Below are 25,202 nucleotides of genomic sequence, written 5' to 3'. Positions count from 1 at the left end.
ATCTGGGGATGTGAGCAGATTGGGCGCATTGTTAAAATTAAACTCCAGTTTATTGTTTCACATGCCAGTAACTCGGCATACTTTTTATACAAAAGTGTTCCTAAGTGTGGGCTAGGTCACTTAGCATACTTAGTCCAAACGTGCGCATTACCATTCATCTTAATTTATGTTCAATTTATAAGTTTGTTTCGCCCAAAACAGAGCACACAAAATGTACTTAACACAGTAATGTGTTCAGAGGAATGGAATGCTAAATTTTTTGGTCTCTTTGCACGGCATCACAAAGGAATACAAATATAGTTCTCTCATTTATCAGAGTTTCATGACAATCTTTTTAATCAGGAGGAAACCCCAAGGGGGAGTTTGGTCTGGCTCCTATTCAGGGGGAGTGGAAGGTCTTCGTGAAGCGGCCTTTGGACAGAGAGGAGCAGGATCGATATCTGCTCAATATCACAGCCACCGACGGCCTGTTTGTAACCTGCATAGGCGTTGAAGTCACTGTCATGGATGCCAATGACAACAGCCCCATCTGCAATCAGGTCTGTGCAATTGATTTTTTAGTCTGACATGTGTCATCTCATGAAGAGCAGATTAACAGCTACAACGTTTCATGCTTCGCATACTGACGCAAAAGTATTGACAGCCAAAATGCTTTGTATTAAGAAATCAGTGCCTCTTTCTGACATAAATGCGATAAATAAATATACATCTTTATGTTTCAGGCTCAATATGAGGCTTCATTTCCGGAAGACGTGGCCGTTAATACGGCTATTTTGACAGTCGGAGCAAGAGATTTGGATAGTGGTGTCAATGCAGAAATTCAGTACTCTCTTTTTGGGATTGGTGTTGAAGATTTTTACATGGATGCAAATACAGGTAATCTTTGTAAAGATTTATTTTTACTTTGAAAAGGTTTATTTTATTTTTTAGGTAATGCCAAATGCCGTTTTTTTACAATTTGCATTTATAGCGTATCCCAGCATGACCAGTAAAGTTATCTTTTGATATATAGCAGTGATTTAGTCATCAAAGGTGAAACATTTATATGACATGAAAATATTTAGTGGCATCCCTGCTGAAAAAACAGCATAGACCAGCATTATTCAGCTTTATTATGGTTCATGCTGGTTTGTTGCTGGTTTAGCTGGTGGTCACCAGCATACCTGCCCCAAAACACAAATTTGCTGGTCTTGCTGGTATGACCAGCATGGGATGCTGGTGCTGGTGCTGGTGTTGATGCTGGTTTGGTGCTGGTTTAGCTGGTGGTCACCAGAAAACCAGCACCATGGATTGTCTATTATCATTTATTTATATCAATGGTGTTGATACACTTTCGGAATAATGGTACAAAAGCTGTCACTGGAATAGCCCCTTTTTTAAAGCACCTATGTACCATGTGAGGTACTAATATGCGGGTGATTCTCACGAAAACTTGGTTTTAAAAATGTCAAGCATGAAAATGTAAAAATTGCTTAAATTTACTTTTTTTCCCACCAGACATTGAAAAACAAAGTCTGGAGTAAATGGGAACATTAATTTAAAAACTTTTACTTATCATTTAACACTTTTTGTAACATAATTTAAAAAATTAGTCCTAAAACATCTCATTACCGCAACAGTCAGAAAACATCAACACTGACATATTTTCAATATGACATGACAAACCTGAAAGAACATAATTTGGAGATTCTGCACATGCATTTAAAATCAAAGTATTATGCTTCTATTAATTAAATTAACATTTAATAAGTATCTGTTGTGGTAATGATCATCAAAATGTCGTGTAAGCATTCTGACAAGACAATATTTCAAATTAACTGTAAAAAATGATCTTACCTGGTAGCCATCTTGAAGTAACTGGTCCATGTGCTTGGTCGCTCAAAATCAAACTTTATTAAAATTCTGTATGTGTGCTTAAACTGTTCTCAAAAAGTGTTGCGGAGGATGAGAACATCAGGCATGGACACATCATTTTCCTAATTTTTCTTCATTATTATTATACATGAATATTCAGTAAATATTTTTTCTGTCATCTAAAGTAGTCTAGCAAAACATCCATTTATTTTTTTCTTAATATTTTTGTGTTAATTTGATTAAATTACAACATAACGCATGTTCAAACACAGCCGGACACATTGCGGTAATGAGAATTTCAGCAGAAAGTTAGATAAAATTTACAATTATAAATTCTTATATTGAAATCACACATTGTGCAAGGTAGAACACAGTTTTGTGTTAATTCTGATGCTTTTTAATGTTACTATATTACACATTTTAAAGCTAAAATCATTAGTGCCGTGGTGTTTCAATGGTTTCGTGAGAATCACCCATGCACTCTTTAGGTACAAGGGTGCACTTTTTTAAAGGGTCTATTTCTGAGAGTGTACTCTCGCCCATGGTCTGCGGCATGTGAAGTTTTCACACTTGATTATGTCTTTGTTTATAAAAGGTGAACTGAAGACTGCTTCTCTACTGGACCGTGAAGAAACTGCAGGTTATAAGTTGATAGCCCAAGCTACAGATGGAGGAGGGCTGTTTTGTCGCTCTGAAATCTCTCTGACCATTCTGGATGTTAATGATAATGCGCCATCATTTTCCTTTACTCGGTTTATGGCAAGTGTATATGAAAGTGCAGCACCCAAGGCATTGATCACCCGTCTTCAGGCTAATGATCCAGATGAAGGTATTTTAAGCAATAGTCCATAAACATTTTAAATTGAAAGTTCTTGCATTCCTTGCATACAAGATCATAAAAAGTTATTGTTTTGAAATATTTAGACTGTAAAACCTTTGTTTTATAGCGCAACATTATCATGTATGGATGAAAGACTTTTATGTATTTTTATGTTTTTAAATGTAGCGTATGTATTATCTACAGTGGGCATTAAAAGTATTTAAACACATCTAATCCTCACGTAAAATGTACAGTATTTGTAGGATGGCACACACGTGTCGAACATAATTTAGATTTATGCATTTGGCAGATGCTTATCCAAAGCGACTTACTATGCATTCAATCAATACATTTTTTATAAGCATGTGTGATCACTGGAAATCGAACTCACCTAAGAAGGCATTGGCTGGCTTTTTAATAGTTAAGCATGGAAAGCCATTATAAGTGTGGCTTAAAGGATTAGTCCATTTTCTTAAAAAAAAATCCAGATAATTTACTCACCACCATGTCATCCAAAATGTTGATGTCTTTCTTTGTGCATTTGAGAAGAAATTATGTTTTTTGAGGAAAACTTTCCAGGATTTTTCTCATTTTAATGGACTTTAATGGACCCCAACACTTGCACAAAAAGTGCTTTTTTTATTTTTCTTGCCAAAAATGACAATCGTTTTGCTAGATAAGACCCTTCTGCCTCGTTTGGGATCGTTTAGAGTCCTTTGAAACTGCAATTTTAAACTGCATTAAAACTGTTAAGTGTTGGGGTCCATTAAAGTCCATTAAAATTAGAAAAATCCCAGAATGTTTTCCTCAAAAAACATAATTTCTTCTCGACTGAACAAAGACAGACATCAACATTTTGGATGACATGGTGGTGAATAAATTATCTGGATTTTTTTTAAGAAAATGGACTAATCCTTTAACTGTTCAAATACTTTTTGGGGCAACTGTACTTCCTAAAGAATAATAGAGCACGTCTTGTTCTCTCTTAGGTCTTAACAGGAAGATCATGTACTCACTTGTTGACTCTGCCGGTGGCATGTTTTCGATTGACCCATCCTCTGGTGTGGTGATCTTGGAAAGGTCTCTAGACAGAGAGGTGCAAGACTCGTATGAGGTCAGAATCAAGGCAGTTGATCGAGCAGGGGCCGCTGGCTCGCTCTCCACACAGGTGGATCTCACCATCATGGTGCTAGATGTAAACGACAACCCACCGGTGTTTCAGAAACAGGATTATATGGTCACAGTGCCCGAAGATGTTGCTATAGGCACAGAAGTTGTGCGTGTCTTTGCCACAAGTGAAGATATTGGAGTTAATGCAGAAATCTACTATAGGTTCCTGTCTGGAAATGAGCTGGGGAAGTTTTCCATTGATGATGCTACAGGTACGGTGGTGGACATAAAAATTATGGTGGATTGGTTTTGATGAATGGTTTAAAATGATTTATTAACCAAAAACTCCTTCATGAGCTTAATTGTTATTCAAACAGGCAAAGCCATTTATATGTCCTCACTTTGTAAGAAAGTCTAGCGAATGTTGACAGGATGTTATGATTTGACAAACTGTGAGTTCGAGCTGCATAATATAAGTGCAACGATTGGGAAAATTTAGTTATGTATGCTTCATAACTCTTAGGATGAACGCATGAGTAAATTATTGAACGTCAGAGAGACCTTTGTCTTAAAAAGATGTGCCCAGTCAATTGAAACACTATTAAGCATCTCAGCATTTCTGTTTATTTCACCATTTATTTCAATGTTTTATCACTTCCCTTGTATTTAATCTTAACAAAAGATTAAGTACTTCAGTTTAATCCACAATGTGAATAAATGGAGTTCATCCAAAAATCATTTTTAAATCTTTTTTGTTGTTAAATACAAAAGGAGATGCTAGCCTTGAATTTGGAGCAGTTTCCAAGACAGGGTTTAGATTAAGACGGGACTAGGCCTTAGTTATATTATGACATTTAAGTACTTTTTTAGCAAAAATCATTACTGTGCATCTAATTAAACAATGGCACTGATAAATTTTAAGATTTTATGTTATTTTAATATCAGTGCAAGCTGTTTTCGGTAAAGTGTCCCATAAGAAGTTTATTAGGCAGTTTCTGGGCAGGACTTATCCAAGTCTTAGACTAAAATGCATGTTTGAGCTGCATTCATTTACAAACACCTTGTACGATATATATTAACTAGGGCTGTCAAAATTTAACGCGTTAATAATGTGTTAAAGCTAATTAATTTTAACGCCACTAATTTTATTAACGTACGTTTAACGCAATGCACAATTTCTGTTTGACCCTTAGTCTAGCCAATAGTTGGATAAAGTACACAGCCTTAGACAGTAAATGTGACCCGAGGGTTTCATGAAGATAAGAACATTATGCTCTCGTCTAGCGAATTCAATGCTCTTAATGGTCGTTAAACATCTAAAATTATCTTTATTTGTAGATTTTCTGAGAGGTGTCCCCGTCCTAATATACAAAGGATGCGTGTTCATCCACTTTGGTTTCGATTCTAAAACATGCAGGAATTAGAAAATAGAGTGCAGGATCTTAAAGCTGTCTGTCTCAATGTCAATCAAACAATAAAAGAAAGAAAAAGGGTAACACCTTACTTTTACATTACATTAAAGGATTAATCCAGATAATTTACTCACCACCATGTCATCCAAAATGTTGATTTCTTTCTTTGTTCAGTCGAGAAGAAATTATGTTTTTTGAGGAAAACATTCCAGGACTTTTTTTATTTTAATGGACTTTAATGGACACCAACATGTAACCGTTTTAATGCAGTTTAAAATTGCAGTTTTAAAGGTCTCTAAACAATCCCAAACAAGGCATAAGGGTCTTATCTAATGAAACGATTGTCATTTTTGACAATAAAATGAAAATATGCTCTATTGAACCACAACTTCTCGTCTATCTCCGGTCCTGTGACGCGCCAGCGCGACCTCAAAGAAAGGTCGCGTGTTACATATATGAAACGCACATTTGTGGACCATTTTAAACAATAAACTGACACAAAGACATTCATTAGTATCATTCAACATACAACAACGTCGGAACGGCCCTCTTTCTCCACACTTGTAAACACTGGGGCGTAGTTTCGCATGCGTCCTCCATGACCTCTTGACGTGATGACATATTGCGTGAGGTTGCGCTGGTGCGTCACATGACAGGAGATAGACGAGAAGTTGTGGTTTAAAAGTGCAACTTTTTTATTTTTCTTGTAAAAATGACAATCGTTTCATTAGATAAGACCCTTATGCCTCGTTTGAGAGTCCTTTGAAACTTCAATTTTAAACTGCATTAAAACCGTTACGTGTTGGGGTCCATTAAAGTCCATTAATATGAGAAAAATCCTGGAATTTCTTCTAGACTGAACAAAGACATCAACATTTTGGATGACATGGTGGTGAGTAAATTATCTTTTTTTTTTTAAGAAAATGGACTAATCTTTTAAACTATCATTTAAATGTCATTAAGTGTTAATACTATGTCAAATAATTTTAAATACCTTAACAAAATGCAACAGACACGTCAAAATATTATTGCACAATATGTGCACAATACATAAAAAACTGAAAACTAACAGAATGTGTCCCTACTCACAGAGGGTTCTGAAATTTTCTGATAGAAGAAAAAACTAACAAAACATTTAATTAATTAATTAAATGTAATTAACTGTTTTTTCCAGTGATATGGACCCAACGCTGGGCTTAACCCATCATTGTACATTGTCTGTCTCCAAATGCAATATTAATACAATTTATAATTGTATCAATTTTAGTTATTATTATTATCGGATGATTGATTTTTCTTAAACACATGGAGGAAACGTTACGAACTGAAGAATATTCATGACACTGTTATAAAAGTATTTGACAGAGTATTAACACTTAATTACATTTCAATGACAAATTCAATTTGTATCTCGAGTAAAAAGTGGGCCGTTAAGTTGTCTTGGTAATGTCAAGTTGTCATGAAAAGTTATGATGTATTGGTTAATGTCAAGTTGTCATAACAAAGACATCTCAAACAATGTCATCTTTGCATTAAAAAATGACATAATTAAACAAATGACACTTAATGACAGTTGTCATAAACGTGCATAAAATCTCCTTCATGTTCATGGCACGTGTCATATCATGATTATGAAGGTGTCATGTCAGTCTTATGAACACCCCTTCAAGTAAAGGGTTACCGAAAAAAGTTTAACATATATTGATATTGTTTTTGACTTTGTATGTGCCAAATCTTTTAGTTTTACCAGTGATTTTTAAGGTATGGATGTGGTTATTACTGTGAGAAATTTGGATTTTTCTTAAAATTAACTTTGCTGACTCTGTCAACTTCAAACAGTTGAAGTTCTGTCATGTTTTGTCAGATTCCAACAAATCATGCATTGTTTTGAAGTTTTTTATTAGAGAATGTCAAAATATGAATAACTCATTTTTGAAAATTAGCTCATTCCGACTCAATTTGCCAGCACGGGTTACAAATGATGCAGCGGCGAACAGAAATGGAGAACGAAAAGTGTGTTTTGAAAGGAAAATTCATTTACAAAACAACGGCTGATGGTTCTGTCGAAAATGTAAACAGGCTGGTGTAAACATACATTTGCATAAAGCATCTATATTTGTCCACACCCATGTTAATTAGAGTGTTAAAAACTTAAAAAGTGTAAAATTAAGGTAAATTTAGAAGAGATCAAAATTTGCGATTAATCGTGAGTTAACTCATGACAATCATGCGATTAATCTAGATTAAATATTTTAATTGATTGACAGCCCTAATATTAAAGGTCTCGTTCTTCCTGTGTTTTTGAAGCTTTGATTGTGTTTACAGTGTGCAATATAACATGTGTTCATGTTTCACGTGTAAAAAAGCAGTATTTTTCACACAATTTACTTACAGTATCTCTATAGCGCTGTTTTCACTGTCCTAAAAACGGGCTGATGTCTTCCTTGTCCCTCCTTCAGAAAACGATGAGTTCTGATTGTGTAGTTTGTTTAGTGTGTTGTGACTTAACAGCAGTTTAGCTTAGCAGAGCCGTTTGAGCTTAGCTGGCGACTGACATATTTTTGTGGGCGGAGTTTAGTCAAAAACTCTTATATTGCCGCCATTCAATCGGAAAGTAGAGGGCTGTAGTCCAAATCGGCCATTCTCTGTAGGCTTCAAAAGGGGACTTCTGTTAAAGAAAATATATCGTCTGGCAGTGAACTTTGCAGGCATTATTTATGCTCTACCAGCAACATTACTAACTAAAGTTTGAAAAATGGGATCAGGAACAACATGACCTTTAACATATATCAATGCCATTGTTTTGCATCAAGATGCACACCAGTATTGCTTTTTTTGTAAGGTTTATTTGTAAAAACAACTTAAATGTCTATAAAAGGCCTAGTCCTGGATTTATCTAAACCCTGTCCGAGAAACCGCCCCTATATGACTCAAGCACTGCAGTATGCAGTATACACTTATGTGAGGACCAATACTGTGGAGAAATCTATACAAATACGATTGCCTTAAGAAGAATTGGGATTAAGTGCATTCAATTGAATAGACTACTAAGATATTTAACAGTGCTTTTACTGTTTATTGTCATTTTTCGACATTTTGTTAAATTCCCCTATTTGTGTTCTATGGAAGAAATGAAGTTATTCAAGTTTGAAATGACATTAGGGTGAATCAATGTTTTTGTTTTTAAGTGAACTAATCTTTTAAGCTTCGCAACGTCTTGTGTGAGAGACTGTAACACCATTGTTAATTACCGCCACGGTTAAGCAGCACTTCCTCTGGCTATTGTACGTGATCTAAATATTCTCTCTGTTCACGACGTCCAATAAGCCTTTTTATTTTTTAACCACGTACACTGATAGCTTACAAATTAATTCGATTTGCCTCACATCTAATATCATTCCAGGCGTGATCTCGGTGGCAGATGACCTGGACTATGAACTCTGCAAAGATTTCTTCCTAAAAATCGAGGCCTTTGACGGTGGAACGCCTCCCTTGAGAGCGACCACCATAGTCACCGTCGAACTACTGGATGTCAATGACAATTCGCCGTCGTTCAGCGAGAACATCTACAACGTACTGATCAGTGAAGACGTCTCGGTGGGCGAAACGGTCACGAGGGTAAAGTTCTCTCGTTAGCGGGACCTTATTTGCATTTAATTAGCCGCAAACCTCATTTCAATTTCACAGCTTGCGTATAATTAAGTTTACAGTTCACATAAATCCCCTTAATGAACTTACATCAGTTATTCGTGTCTACTGTGTAATACTTGAGCTGTAATATAATTGCCAGTAAGTGAATGTAATTTGCTTCGTAATTCATACAAGTTCAGGCAATTTTGTTCTTGAATTAAATGCCCTAATCGGCGTATTCAACTTGTTATGCGTTTATTTGCAGCTGTTTGCGGAAGACCTGGACGGTCCGGCGAACGGCCGAATCACTTACTCCATTCTGAAGGGGGACCGTGAAAACCAGTTTTGGATTGACCCCATCACTGGGCTTCTGAAGGTTAACAAGGCCCTGGACAGAGAGATGGTTAGTCCCTGGAATGAGCCCGGTTACTACGGCTAATGAATCCTGACACCTCTTCTCTCTTCCTCTTATAGATGCTCTCCCGGGACATTGCATGGTTTGGCTCAATTATTTTCAAATCGGCCATAAAGGCCTTAATTAATGGATGTAGCGTTTCTGTCTGTGGGTTTTTTAACGCTTGTGAGCTAGCAGATGGTCTTTTTGGGGTGGCTCACAGGATCCTCATTCATTTCAGAGAGTAGAGTCATTTCGAACTGTTTTTACTTGACATTTATCCACCCGTCTCGCTTGTTTAAGGTCTCTCGCTACTCATTGTCTGTGCAAGCGTTTGACAGCGGCTCACCTGCCAAGTCAACCACTGTGAATGTCAATATCGAGATTGCTGACGTGAATGACAATCCGCCCATCTTCTCTCCTGCTAATGCGTCTGCTGTCATTCAGGTATGTGATCAATTGAAACTGTCACGTTAATATATGTGACTCACTAAGTCAAACCTGTAATATGTATAAAGCTTTGCAACTCTTTCAATCACGGACACGACCGTGAGGCATGTTGGGTAAAGTGCTATTCGCTTTCTAAGTGATTGCGTTTTTGATTTTCGCCGGATGATAAGTATGCCAAAAAGTCTCATGGTGTGGCGTACATTAGATTTGCATGGAGGGATTCAAGCTATATCGAAAAACTCAATGAGAAGTGAGGGTGGGCTCTTTTGCAACCTTTTAACATTTCCCTAGCACCATATTGTGGCAATGACCCGAGCATATCATCATATAATGCATTAGTTTTAGTTAGAACTGTTGTGAATTATATTGTGTTTTTCATTAAAGTTGAACAAGGCAGCAGAAGGCCCCATCCTTACACTTTCGGTCTCCGATAAGGACTCTCCAAGAAACGGGGGTCCATTCGAGTTTAGCATTTTGTCTGGAAATAACGGCGATGGTTTCACTTTGGACCAGAATGGAGAATTAAGGGCAAACAGAGTATTCGGTCCGGACGTACCCCGGGAGTATACGCTCGAGATACAGGTTAGTGTGCCTTCAGAAGAACACGGAAACTATTGTTTGAAAACTGTTTAAAAATTCACACGTGACATTTGATTCACGTTAGATATGTACGATATGTTCTCGCTCTTCTCCAAAAGGCGCGTGACTCCGGGAGACCTCCTCTGTCCTCCACGACCTTCGTCTTTGTACGCGTCATCGGAGACAGCCTCTTCAAACCTGTGGTCTTCCCTCTGGAAATCAATATTGTAATGGCGGCAGACGTGTTTCCAGGCGGGATTATCGGGAGGATCTACGCGACAGACCGAGACGAGAACGATGTCCTGTCTTTCAGTCAGAAAACGCAAACAAAAAGTCTTTTCAAGATTAACAGGCAGGATGGAAAGATTGTGGCGTTGAATGGCCTGGAATCAGGAAGGTAACATATGTGCATTCTTAAATAAAGGCCCCTGTTTTTCTGTGTTTTTTAAGCTTTGGTTGTGTTTACACTCACACCGTTTGCTTATCTGTGTAGCGCTGTTTTCATTGTCCTCAAAACGGGCTGATGTCTTCCTTGTTCTATGAAGTCCCTCCTTCAGAAATACGTAACGAGTTTTGATTGTGTAGTTTGTTTAGTATGTTGTGATTCAATAGCAGCTTAGCTTGCAGTTAGCTTAGCTGGTGACTGATATATTCCTGTGGGCGGAGTTTAGTCAAAAAACTGTTCTACTGATGTCATTAAGCAGGAAGTAGAGGGCTGTAGTCCAAACCGGCAGTGAACTTTGAGCTTTATCATTTTACACATATTATTTATGCTATTATAGCAACATTACACACTAACTAGGGTTTAAAAAATGGGATCAGAAAGAATGTGACCTTTAATCTCTGTGTTGCATGTCGCTATAAGCAAGAATGGATCAAATGTCTACTTTATAAAGATAGTTTCATTGCATTTCTGTGAAATCCATGCTAAAATCTTATGATCTAATTTTGAAAAGAACATCGTAGTGGCAGTAGTAGTTATACAGTACAGTTTGAGTATGATTTCAACCTTTGACAAGGTAAATCACAAAAAAATGACTAGGTTGGTTTGACAGACTGTGTCACTTTTTTTATGACAAGATTAAGATAAATGAACAGCAATTATAGTACTGCCATACAAGATATGGTTAGATGGTTCCTGTCCTTGATGCTTATTGGTGTATAGCTGTTCTTTATTCATGATATTATAATATCACTGCACAGCACCCATAGCTGATTTTAATGTTGCATAGCAATCTTCCGTAACTCTTTACTGTACATCTCAGGGATGTATCTTTTATTGGAAAATTACATTTCATGGTTTTACAATTTCGTTTCATGATTTAACAGTATAAAACAAATAAAACAAAATGCATATTACATCCACATAATGTGTAGCCATAGTAAAAGATAAAAAACAGTTCAACAGTGAAATCATCAGTGGATTATGTTTCAGAGGGAGGCTGCGTCTCATTGCCTCCTTCATTGCATTTTGAAGCGAAAAGCCCACCTATCATGTCCCCAACTGGTCTGCAAATCAGCCTAAATGGATCAAATTGAAGAAAATGGATGAACTAATTACATAGTAACCCGCTCGCGCATCGTCACTTTGAGGTCAGTCAGAATGGAAATGATCTTGAAATGATGTGTGAGAGAGCCGGGTTAAATTGCAAGCGCGCCTCTGTGCATGTGACCTTCACATCACCTGCAGTGTTTCTTGACCGATTGTTGAGTAAAAGAACATGACTTTTAATAATAGGTGACAAAACAAAATCAAATTCTTTTTAATGCATTTTTATAAAGTATAGGTTTAGATTAATCCAGGATAAGGCCTTAGTGAAGTGAAGATATTTAAGTAGTTTTTACAATTAAACCTTACAAAAATAAAACAATACTGTTTTGAGACAAAACAATGGCACTATTATATGTTAAATATGTCAGTACTACTGAGCTGCGCTCAGCATAGACGGTGCGCGTCCCGTGTATGCGTTTAACTACAGTGATACTTGAGACGCCATTTGCGTTACTATAGTTACAGACTCACATTTACTGCCGCCAGCTAATAAGAGCTTTTCCTCCTCTCACACAGTTGCCAGCATGCTCTCCTTCAAGATGCGTGGTCACGTGCAGACCCATCAAACAAAACAAAATTAAATGAAAGCTTTTAATAAGTTCTCTATTCTGTCTAAATATCTAAGTATAAGAATTTTTTGGTGCGGTCTCTGCATGAAAGCCCACTGCTCACGTATTCTGTGCATTAGACGCGCCAATGTCTTTTCAATTTAAAGCTCACATAACACACGCTGTTTCTGCATTTTTCTGATGTTAATCTGGAGTACCTATAGAGTAGCATTACATCCTTTATATCTCCAAAGAGTCTTTAGTTTAATCAGATTTATAAAAGGAGCTTTACCGATCAAACGAACAAAATGAAGAAGGAGGAGTTACTACCATGGGAGGAGCGAGTACGAGTCATACAACACTCTTTAACTTATGATTCACTGCATGTTCGTGTCATTTGTATGGTGTACACGCGCCTATTTCCAGCGTAGGCAGAAGTCTTACTTACCACATGCAACTCATGACCCGGTTGGGACTTTTCAATGAAATCCAGCGTTAAAAACAAACGCACACAAAAAAACTATGCTGCTACCCCGGATAATAAACAATATCCATTGTTTCCATAAGGCTGGCTTTCTTCTCCTTACATCCAAAAACACACTTCTTCTTTCGTTCCATTGTTGAGTTTTGAAATTAAACAAAGCTCGTCGCGTGATGTGATGTTTGTAAGTTCCTGCGTCTCCCGCTGATTGACCCATGATACCATTGATCCACCCCTTTAATTATTTCTATTTTTTCCATAGAGACAAGTCAAGACTTTATACTTATGCCTACCCTTGACTATACGTAAGATTTAGTTTCAGACGTGCACTATGCCAAGATGGTGCAACAGGTGTATATTCTACGTAGGACATAAAGTGCATTTACGTCCAGTTTAGTCTTATACCCGAGAATGTGTCCAGCTGGTGCAACCAGCCCCTAATGAACACAAAGGAAGATATTTTGAGGAATGTTTAGAGCCAAACCGATCAAAAGCCCCATTGACTTCCATAGTATTCTTTTATCCTATTATGAAAGTCAATGGGGCTTCTGATCGGTTTTGTTATAAACATTCTTTAACTAGGTATGTTGCTAAAATTTCAAAATGGTTAAATGCTAAAACTAGTTGTTCAGATAGAAAGCGCTTGGCCATTTGAAATTCGAAACTCATCACTTTATTTAGTCCCATGTATCCATTAAAATTCAAGAAAATGTGTAACCGAATCATGAAAATTATAAAGTTTTTTGCTATAACTTTTTTAATTTTTGAGATATTGACCTGAATCTTTCAGGATAAGCTGTTTGCCATATCCTCTACATGTTCTACTTCTGAAAAGTCATATATATAAAAAAACAAACCACTAATTACACCAAATAACACTTTTTATTCAGTCTATATATACAGACATCTATTACATGGCTATACATCTGCTTCACATTCTTTGTCCATTCAAGCAGATTTTGGGGGTAGTAAAACTCCCGTGGTCGTCGTTCAAATTTATAACAATTTCGTTCACTTGTAGCTTAGCAATTAACTAAATGTCTATTACATTTTCAAGAATGTCTTTACTCAACTTCAGCAAAAACAATGAAGATTTTACAAACAACAGACTTTGGCAAGCTCGCACGGCCAGTAGTTAAACATGAAAGGTGGTGACTGAAAACGAAAAGGTACATATGCTTCTTCCATAAAACATAATATTGTCTCTTCCGTTTTTGTGTCCGTGAAGAAGCAAAATTGTGACCCTACCTGTGAAATTCAGTCTATTTATGAGGTTTAAAGTTGGATTTCACTTTAATGTAAATCTTTGACACAACTTTAACCGGTTATAAAGGTTACATTTTTACAAAATGTTTTTTACATTATATAGGATGATTTTATGTAGAAACAGTAAATCACTAAATATGACTTAGTTTTCACAGTCAGGGTCACACTTATCAGTAACACAATTCAATCTTTCTAGATACACTCTCAATGCTACGGTCAGCGATGGGCGGTTTTCCGTGACGGTGGGCGTGATTGTTCAGGTGGAGCAGGCCACGGATGAGATGGTGCAAAACGCAGTAACCCTGCGATTCCAAGACCTCTCACCCGAAGACTTTGTGGGTGTGTATATGAACGACCTGAAGAAGGTTCTCCGCAGCAGGATATTTGGGGATGGGACAGGGGTCGCTAAAGAGCCAGACCCCCTCCACATCCTCGGTGTGCAGCCTCTGAGCCGATCCGGTCAGCTTGAAGTGCTCCTTGCCGTTGAAGCTCCGGATGGAGGTTACATTGGGCCAGGAGAGCTTGCTCTTAAACTGGAGGAGGTGTGCGGTGTCTTTGGGGGAACGTTGCAGGTGGTCAGCATCCAGGATCAGAGCTGTTCAGGAGAGCTTGATTGCGGAGAACGGGTTTGCGAGCTCACCGTAAGTCTGGATTCCATCGGCCTGGTCACCTACACCACCTCCAGGGTGAGCTTCGTGTCTCCACGCTTCAGCCGGAAAGAAACCTGCACCTGCCCAGGTTAACACCTGCATAAAACAATTTTGTGGGATGCATTATTTATCCAGGATGAATAAGTTCAAACAGTTGCTTGGAATTTCAATGTGCCCTTTACCCTCACAGGTGGAATATGTCCATCTTCTCTAGAGATTTGTGACAGTCAGACGTGCCCATCCGACATGCAGTGTGTGCGCAGCGGACCCACAGCGCCCTCGCTTTGCCACTGTCTGCCTGACACGCTGGACCAGTGTGCAGGTAAAACTAAAACAGACTCTTTATCTTTTATAGGTTATCTTTTCAATTTTGAGTTTAATGACTCTACATCTAACCAGCGATTAACATTTTAACCCTTGTTTATGAAGCCATTTTAAACCAAAATTACCATACCAGGTGTCTGGTGCTCAAATGACATATCATGGTTTGCAACTGGCAGCCAATCATTAACTGTCTTACAGTGCTTACCTTAAAGTAGGATTTACCCCCATCTAGTGGTGAAATTGTATTTTGCATTCAACAGTGCTCTCTAGCGCCTCACTTTTCCAAATGCGTATTGCAACTACGGTAGCCGTTATGTAATTTTACGCGTTGGTAGGCTAGTGCTTTTTGTCTCTCTCTGCTATTATAGTTTATCAGTATGGCGGAACGACATGGAAGCCTTCTTACACTTACCCGTTTAATATAAGTAAAGAGAAGAAATTCTAAGCTTACAAAGAAAAGTCAGATCATTGGCAGAGGCCATTTGATATTTATGAATAAAGACATTTGATTTTGATTAATAAAACACTTAAAACCCTACTACTGTCCCTTTAATATAAATGCATGTGCTGGTTTTAGTTTCAGTATCAGATGAAAAAAATATAAGGCAATAACAGTAAACGCACCTACTGTAGCTGGAATAAAGCAGGGACACTTTCATTTTTATAGCACTGTACGCTCCAGACCACCTAAGACAACCAGAGCGGATTTATGTTGATATATTTTCACAGATGGATAAACAAATTGACTGGTCGTTCGTGTGCAAATAAAATAAAAATAACAGAATGCAAAAAAGCTCAAGGTTTGCAAATGTACAGAAACTTTAAACCTTTTAATTTTAAAAGGTCATTTTTTTATTTATTATTATTTTATATTTTATTATTGATTTTTATTTTAGAATTAAAGTGCATGTAAAATTATTTATTTATTTTTCTATACATATTAAACAATATTTTTAATGAGAAAAGATTATTACCTTTTTTTTTTTAAAGCAACACTATGTAGTTTTTTACCTTTAAATAATGTCTCTAAAATTATTTCAGTGACAGAATAACTTTTAACTGGACAAACTGTACTGTTGCTGCAACCTGAGCAGCCTCCTAGCTGCTACAAGCACACTCTGAAAGTGGCGGTGGAGGGTAGGATACACAGCCCCGCCCCTCTCCCTGCCTTCAGAAGAGTGTCTGATACCAGGCACTGTTGCGCTTTTCAACCACATGGGGGAGCTGTAAGTCATTTTTACATGGAAACTACATAGTGTTGCTTTAATGAGTGTGCATATTTAAAGCAGGGCTTTGAACCAGATTTTTTCCCCAATTGGTTCGTTCCGAACAAAAACAGTATTTTAATGTTTCTGGTTCAACCCTAAAGTTGAAGTTCCTGAACCGGTTAGAACAAAAAAAATGTAGTTCCCGAACCAGTTAATAACGTTCCATGTCAGCTGTGGGACATATAAATAAATAGGCTGATCATTAGGACATTAAACTAAAATTATTAGTCTACATAATTTTCCTTAAGTCCTTAAATCTTGTCATCAAACATTAAAAAAGGCTACATTATGTAAGCGGCATAACTGTAATTCTGGACAAATTCGAAATGGCGCTTCGGGAAGAAGATGCAGCATAAACAGTCGCTCCACATAAAGTTAAAATTACATTGTTTTTCAGTGCTTTATTCGCCGAATGTATTTTAATGGACTACAGTATGAGACACAGTAGCGCAACTCTCTCTCAAGTTTATACTTCAAGAGTTCTGATCTTTAAAGGGCATAGGGATAATCACGTTTGATTGGAGTTGGACCGGACACATTGAACCACATGTGCATCTATGCGTACAGAAAATTGTTCACTTTAGCGCCTTTTTGTGGTTACATTGTTTAAAATTACTTTAGTGTTAATATTTGCAAGCCTTTGAAACACGTGCAAATGATCAACTTTCAACCTATTTAAATGTATGTATTAATCCGCGAATCGCATGCGAGCTGAACCGTTGGTCGTGATCTGTACGGAATGGATCACGGATCAACTGCGATCCTTTACACCACCAATTAGTATTAAAAAACATCTTGAGAAACTTGGTAGCCTACAATATTTACCTCTTATGGTTGAGCATTAGAGACTTAGGCTACTTGCTGGTGGCAAGCTTCTCATTTCTCCGATGAGTCAACGACGACCGGAAGTGAACTTCACCGAGTCATATTGCACAGAAATTTCGTCAAAGAACGGAAAAAAACGGTATTAACCGGTTAACATTATTTTCAAAAAAACGGTTCTGTTCCGGAACATATATTTTTGGAAAGTTTCTGGTTTCGTTTCTGTTCCTTGCAAAACATCAAAAGTTTCTGATTTTTGTTTTCGTTCTGTGAACCGTTCCAAAGCCTTGATTTAAAGGTATAGTTCTTGTATTTAACACTAATGTCTACAAATGCTTTACCCTGTATACAAGCGAAACCTTCAAGAAATTTATATTTAAGCCCCTTAAACGGCTTCAAACTGGAATCAGTACACACAATATGCTAATATAGAAAATAAATTTTCCTTATTTTAGAATATGTTTTCCCTCTATATGTGGCAAAAGCCACAGCATCAACCTTCCTTTGTGACAAACATCATCTCTGATCTATGTTCCCTGTTGTACAACACCCTGAGGCTATGTGAAAATCATGCATACTGTAGTGACATTACAGAGGCTAAGCACATCTACAAATATGTATTGTAAAAGTTTTTATAAACAGCAGATATAAAATGTAAAAATTGGTGTTGGCAGGTCAAACATCTCTAAGCTTTGCAGGAAGCAGTTACATCAAATACAGAGTGACAGACGGCAACAAGAATGGAGACATGAAGCTGAGCTTACGAATCAGAACCCTGCAGAGTCAGGGAATCATAATGTACACGCGCGCTGACCCCTGTACAATGCTGAAGGTAAGAGCAACTTACAATTTATAGTCATCTGCAGTATGTGTGAGTGTATAGCCGTTGGCAAAATTTGTCCTTTTACTATCAATGTCAGTGTTACTAATAAAGTATAATTATAAGCATTTCATAAGTTTCAAAGGCTTTTATTGACATTTACATTAAGTTAATGCACTGCAGTTAGTATTTGCATTGCCAACCCTTTTTTTTTCAAGACCTCTGCAATTTGGCCTGGCACATCCTTCTGGGGCACATTCTGACTGATGGCAATAATCAATGCAAGAATGGCCTGCAAGATTTGGATAACTGTTATGTTTGCTCTGTTTGCTTTAGTTTGAAGTTGTCAATATTGATTTGTCCTACTGAGTGCTTGCGTGTTGTTTCAGATAGAGGAGGGGCGTCTGTGGTTCCAGATGGACTGTGACAACAGACTGGACATCCTCGGCATCTCGGGTCGTCCGATCAATGACGGTTCCTGGCACATGGTGACCCTGGAGCTCACCAGTAACTACACCCTCCTTTCCCTGGACGACAGTTACGTAGAGCGTCGGCGTTCTGCGCGGGCCCCCGTTCGCCTCTGGCCCCTGGCTGCAGACAGATCACTGTTTTTCGGGGCTCAGGTGCTGCGAGGGCCAATGGGTGGAGGAGACCAGCGACCAGGCTTTCAGGGATGCCTGGATGCTGTGGTGCTCAACGGCAATGAACTTCCTCTTCAGAATAAGAGGAGTCAGTATGCCGAGGTGGCTGGACTGAGTGAGGTGAAGCTCGGATGTGTTTTATATCCTGATCCATGTCTCGGAGGACCTTGTAAGAATGGAGCTGCTTGTGCAAAGCTGCCATCTGGTGGTAAGTGAGAATCCTCAGAAATGTGCATTATAAGTACCGGCTAAAGAGCTTTATGTGAACATAAAAATATTTTTTGATATAATGTCATCCGTCAAGAATATCAATATTTACCTCCTGGATGTCCACATACGTATTGTATTTTCCCCCAGACTTTTCGTGCAGCTGTCTGCCACAGTTCACAGGTTCTCGCTGTGAGATGGAGGTGACCTCCTGCATGCCTTCACCCTGCCAGAATGGAGGTGACTGTAAGGCTGTGGGCAACAGCTTCCTCTGCGGCTGTCTCAAGGGCTTCACCGGTCTCATGTAAGACGAATATTTCACTATCGATCAGCAGGTGGTCTTTAATATTGGGAACTCAACACTAAGTCTTACTATAATACTACTGTGTCTCAAACTCTTGGCTCGTGGGATAACATAAAATAACATAAAAATAAAAAAAACAAAAATAACGTAATTAGGCTTGCAGAAAGATTTTTATTTGCTAAGGTTTATATTTGTTTGATTATTGACGTAAACAGGAATAGATAAGTTAAATAAAATCAATAAAATAGTACAATTAAGTGAAATAAATGTAATTGATATTAGACATCCTTTTGACTTGATCTTAAGTGTAATGAAAAACATTCATCTTGTTTTTTATTAAATTTTAATCTGAATATGTTAAATTGCTCCAAATTCTTGCATAGAATTTCCCATACAGTACGTAGGGCTGTTACAATGATTAAATAATCGTCTAATCACGATTCTTTGATCTCATTGAGATGAGTTCAGTTCACCGCAATGATTGCACATCTCTCTAATAAACACAAGGGGGAGCTGCAGCGCCCGTATAAACAAGACCATATCAGATGCCACTCCTTAACAGACAGTGTAACGCAATACATTGTAAAGCCATTCAATACAGTGGAAAAAAACAGCATTTAAAGAAATGCTGCAAAACTTTGATAAGCAGTATGAACTGCCAGGTAAAACATAAATTTCCAAAACAGCAATTCCAAATTTAGGGAAGTGAATGATGCTATTCTTAAAGGAATATTCAATTTTCTTAAAAGAAAAATCCAGATAATTTACTCACCACCATGTCATCCAAAATGTTGATGTCTTTCTTTGTTCAGTCGAGAAGAAATTATGTTTTTTGAGGAAAACATTGCAGGATTTTTCTAATTTTAATGGACTTTAATAGAGCCCAACATTTAATACTTAACTCAACACTTAACAGTTTTTTTCAACAGAGTTTCAAAGGACTATAAACGATCCCAAACGAGTCATAAGGGTCTTATCTAGCAAAACGATTGTCATTTTGGACAAGAAGAGTGACAGATATGCACTTTTAAAGCACAACTTCTCGTCTAGATCCGGTCGTGATGCGGTAGCGTGACCCCACGCAATACGTCTACGTCAAGAGGTCACAGAAGACGAACGTGAAACTCCGCCCCAGTGTTTACAAGTGTTGAGAAAGAGGACCGTTCCTACGTTGTTGTATGTCAACTGATACTAATTAATGTCTTTGTGTCAGTTTATTGTTTACAATGGTTCGCAAATTTGCGTTTTATGTATGTAACACGTGACCTCCTTACGTCACTACGCATTTACGTTAGGTCGCGCTGGACCGGACCTAGATGAAAAGTTGTGGTTTAAAAGAGCACACTTATTATTTTTCTTGTCAAAAATTTCAATCGTTTCGCTAGATAAGACCCTTATGCCTAGTTTGGGATCCTTTATAGTCCTTTGAAACTCAGTTGAAAATCTGTTACATGTTGAGTTAAGTGTTGGTGTTCATTAAAGTCCATTAAAATGAGAAAAATCCTGCAATGTTTTCCTCAAAAAACATAATTTCTTCTCGACTGAACAAAGAAAGACATCAACATTTTGAATGACATGGTGGTGAGTAAATTATCTGGATTTTTCTTTTAAGAAAATGGAATATTCCTTTAAGGATCTGTAAGGAATTTATTTTTTGCAGCCACTACAGACATGTGGTCCAGTAATAATATGACCTTAGTAGGATTGGTTACTATTTAAGGTCTGTTCTGGTATAGTCAGTTTATTTTGATTGCATTTCTATTTTTTGTTATTTTTCAGACACTTTATTGTGTTTATTTCTTATAAAGAATTTTCAGTTTTTAAAAGAAATATTCATTAAATAATTACTTTTGAATATGTGTTATGTGTATTCATATTTACTGCCAGGTTAACCTTGCAAAATATTTAATTTAAATAATCACAACAATGTGTGAAAAACTATTTCATGAACAAACAAAAAATGTGTGAGAATTAAGTTTATTGTCAAAGCAATAAAACAGACAATTAATCATCATAATTGTCAAGGCCCTAAAACATAATTGTGGCAATTATGACGATTAATTGCCTTAGACAATTTTATAATGGTGACAGTCCTAACAGTACGTACATAGCAGAGTGTCACTAATAACAGCAAAATATGTTTAAGGTCATTATTTTGTAATTGATGGGAAAACATATAAATCCCTGAGCAGTATCTGTGGTAAGGGCATATTTAACAGATTTGTTTTGCTGCCGTTTATGTCATACTGTAAATATAGTGCTGTAAATGCAATGTGTCATGAAAGTCATTATGCTACGCATTAATCTGTTTTCCGTCTATAACCTTGACTGTCTGCACCACCGCCTCAATACATTTACAGTATTTCACATAAATAGGTGTGCTGTTTCCTTGTGTTATTTAGGCTTTTCTAATTCATTACAATGAGCATCTATTAAAGAAAGCAGGTTTTGGAGCAGTTCGACATTGAGAGTAATGAAGGGTTCTTGATGTTCTTGTGGGTTTGATTCCAAAACGCAAAATCAGCATTAAAAAGTAAATTCTTAATTTTACGCAAAATCCGATATCCGCCATGTTATTCTGTCATCTTTTCTCCTTTTTTTTCCCAAAACGCGATAAACTCCAGTTTCATGCTCTGCAAAATGCAATAAATCCGCTCAACAAATCAAAGCGCACCATTCCACACATTGTAAACATGGCGCCGCTTTGAATACACACTGAATCCTAATTTTCCTCATCTGCTTTGTACTTCGTGATCAACAAACAAACAAAAACAAAAAAATACTTTTTTTGGCATTGACCTGCGGTGGTTTTCTGTGACGGGGAAGAAACGTAAGCCATCAAAATCGAATAATTTATGCGAGAGGCACTCGGAAGACGGAAAAATATTGTCTGTTGGTGGTTCTCCCGACAGCATCAAGCTTCTGTCATGCAAACTTATGAAAAACTTTCCATTATTTTACTCAAAGTCAACGAAAATCGAACAGAACCAAAACATTTTACAGCTGATCGCTGTCAAAAAAGTTCAGTGACTACGTCACAAGTATAACAGCAGCAATGACAGTGTTCTTAATATATGACAAAGTAAGTGTTTTGATTAATGCCATTTAATGCTTATTTTTTAATCTGTGAATACCACTAGTCAACTAAATGAATATAACATGGCAAATATGAATGCACATTTATATATTGATTCAATAGGTTTATAGCATTTAAAAAAAACTTGTCATGTATTTATTGCATTTTGTGGAAAACTAATACGTTTTTATAATAAATCTTCGAAAATCTAATTATGGATTGAATTTTTTAATGTTATTATAACCTAAAGATGCTATGTAAAAGTTTGTAACAGAAAATAGTGTTTTTCATCTGGTCACTTTCTTGGTATAGAAAACACGTTTGTACCGAAATTAGTCAAAATGGATTTATTGCGTTTTGGAACCAAACTCTTTGTGACCCTGGACCACAAAACCTGTCATAAGGGTACATTTATGGTAATTTATCTAAAAGCTGAATAAATAAGCTTTCTATTGATTATGTTAGGATAGGGCAATATTTGGCCAAGAAACAATTTGAAAATCTAGAATCTGGAGGTGCAAAAATATCCTTTAGTGTTGTCCAAATGAAGTCTTTAATTACTAATGATAAATATTTTTTATGTTTACAAAAGGAAATGTACAAAATATCTTCATGGGACATGATCTTGACATAATATCCTAATGATTTTTGGCCTAAAAAGTCTTACTTTTGACCCATCCAGATTTATTGTTGGTTATTGCTACAAATATACCCGTGCTACCGACTGGTTTGGTGGTCCAGGTTCACATTAGTGAATTGGAGCAAATGATTCAGTAGAGGGTGCTATTGTTACAGTCCTCTTATTTGGATTGGGTTGAGAACGGATTGGGTTGAGACACCTAAAAGAAACCGTGTAACAAGATAGGGGGACCTGTGCCCTTTACTCCGTTTTTTATTGAAGGGGTGACAGTAATGAAAATCTGATTGCTTTATGTAACTAGCTTTTCATTGCATTTCTAACTCTGTCATTATGTTATGCAATGCACAAACCTCTCATTATGTGCTTTTACACTTGAGGTTTCTGCCGAACAATTTTACACTCCGGGAGCATACAGTACAGTATAAAATGTTCTTATAAATTCCCAGCAGAACGTAGCATTTGAAAGGAAATACTGTATATGTGCAGCTTGCTGCATGGAGGAAAATTTGGTTTTGCAAAATGAATCTTTAAATACTATAAGTACTGCTTGTAACATCTTGGTTCTTGTCTTCTGAGAATTATTATCAGTAATAATGGCTATAATAAGAGGAATAATGGCTGTGCTTAGAATAGCACCGTACCATAAAAGGTGCATGAATAACAATTATTGTATTATAAATAACATGCTTAAAATGTTTGCATGCTTGTTGAATCCGTGTTAATCCTTTCATCCATAGATGTGATGAAGATGTAAACGAGTGCGAGAGGGAAGAGTGTGAGAACGGAGGCGAGTGCATGAACACATTTGGTGCCTTCTACTGCAACTGCACCCTTGGGTATGAAGGTCAGTTCTGCGGGCAGCCATCTATAGATGGACCGGACACTCAAGCTGAGGCATTGTCTTACGTTGGTCCAGGAGAGATTATCGGCATCGGCGTGTTGCTTTTCGTGGTGTTTGTCTTGCTGACTCTCCTAGCTGCATTCCGTAAGAAAATCCTTAGGAAGGATTGGACCCGAGGGGAAGCGGTGGGAATCTCCACGGAGGCCAACTACATGCTGCAGAAGACGAGCGTGGGAGCAGAGGGCATCGAGTTCAAAGCCGTGCGGCTCGGTGGTGAATGTCGCGCCAGCCTCTACAGGAACGACAGCACGGGAGGACCGCCTCAAGTCATGGTGCGCCCTACGGCCTACACGCTCCCTCATTGCCAGGGAATCCCTCGGGGGGAGATGGAAAAGATGGAGATGGAGGGAGGGTTGGCCGCCCTTTCCCGCCCTCCTCAGATGAGCACCTTTCAGACGGATCCACTACATTTTTTGGGGGTGCCAAGGAGAGGCGTAGCTGTGTGCAGCGTGGCACCCAATCTTCCCATGTCTGTGTCCCCTCATCTCTCCGAACGCAGCCCTGTCCGCAAACCACCATGGGAAGAGGACCAGGGAGAGGACGGCAGGATGGAGCATCAAGCACTGGGTTATCGTGAAGATGAAGAGGAGGTGTACAGGAAAGATGGTAAATGTGCCACATACACACGTTGTTTCTTACCCCTCAACTCGGATCTGTCTGTGAAATTTCACAATTGTTTGGAGGATCTGTTTACACAATCTGTTATGCAATAATGTGTAATGGGATGCAATTACTGTATATCAAGAGGTGATGAATAGGATTACACCCAAAGATTAAGACATCAAAAACATCCAGTTAATAATAAATGTTCTGCAGAATACACAAATCAAAACACAACTGGTAATTTAATTAAATTTACCATAACAGAAAACACAATTTTCCCCCGGCAATAAATTCAACATATCCTGATTTACAATGTTTTCTACACTGTTCGGATTTTTCACGGCAACTCCTTCTGGAAAACAGACTGTAAAATATACCAGCTGCAGCTTTTACTTTAAATATTTTATAGTCTGGCCATGTACAAGTAGGCAGCATGCTTTTTTTATTGTGGGAGGAAGGGTTTAACCTTTATCTTCTTTAATATTTTGCTCGAAAACTACGCTTGTACTCTAGCAAGCACAGGGTGGACACAGGGCCTTAATATTTCATGATACAAATACATGCGGAAATTTAAGCATGGCTAAAATTCCCAAACCCTTTTTGTACTTTTGTTTTTGCCTTGTATTATATTTGTGAACAGACACAGTAGCACAAATGCATGCGTATGCACATTTGTGTCTGCATATAACCTCTTTCTCTCTTCTGCGGAAGTAGAAAATGGAGCAGATGAGGTCACCTGTTTCTCTGACAGCAGCACAAGTGAGGGTCGCTCCCTCAGGTCTTTCCAGTCGGATTCCTGCGACGACAACGGTGAGATAACACAAAGCGGTCCAACATGACCCCTAAACAA

General features: G+C 37.7%; 1 protein-coding gene across 1 annotated transcript in view; it reads left to right on the top strand.

Annotated features, from left to right (window-relative positions):
- Positions 1-25,202, top strand: part of fat3b (FAT atypical cadherin 3b) — a 70,636-nt gene that overhangs the window by 40,120 nt on the left and 5,314 nt on the right. The window contains exons 12-27 of the mRNA XM_073874244.1: positions 343-539; positions 723-876; positions 2,450-2,683; positions 3,664-4,056; positions 8,600-8,814; positions 9,092-9,229; positions 9,524-9,667; positions 10,055-10,252; positions 10,369-10,646; positions 14,293-14,834; positions 14,937-15,068; positions 17,835-17,992; positions 18,370-18,829; positions 18,979-19,132; positions 23,586-24,355; positions 25,067-25,162. Of these exons, the coding sequence (XP_073730345.1) occupies positions 343-539; positions 723-876; positions 2,450-2,683; positions 3,664-4,056; positions 8,600-8,814; positions 9,092-9,229; positions 9,524-9,667; positions 10,055-10,252; positions 10,369-10,646; positions 14,293-14,834; positions 14,937-15,068; positions 17,835-17,992; positions 18,370-18,829; positions 18,979-19,132; positions 23,586-24,355; positions 25,067-25,162 (4,263 nt within the window). The remainder of the gene's footprint in view (positions 1-342; positions 540-722; positions 877-2,449; positions 2,684-3,663; positions 4,057-8,599; positions 8,815-9,091; positions 9,230-9,523; positions 9,668-10,054; positions 10,253-10,368; positions 10,647-14,292; positions 14,835-14,936; positions 15,069-17,834; positions 17,993-18,369; positions 18,830-18,978; positions 19,133-23,585; positions 24,356-25,066; positions 25,163-25,202) is intronic.

This window comes from Misgurnus anguillicaudatus, chromosome 12 (genome assembly GCF_027580225.2).
Source record: "Misgurnus anguillicaudatus chromosome 12, ASM2758022v2, whole genome shotgun sequence".
Taxonomy (NCBI): Eukaryota; Metazoa; Chordata; class Actinopteri; order Cypriniformes; family Cobitidae; genus Misgurnus; species Misgurnus anguillicaudatus.
The sequence above is the reverse complement of the archived record's forward strand: the minus strand, read 5'-3'. Positions and strand labels throughout refer to the sequence as shown.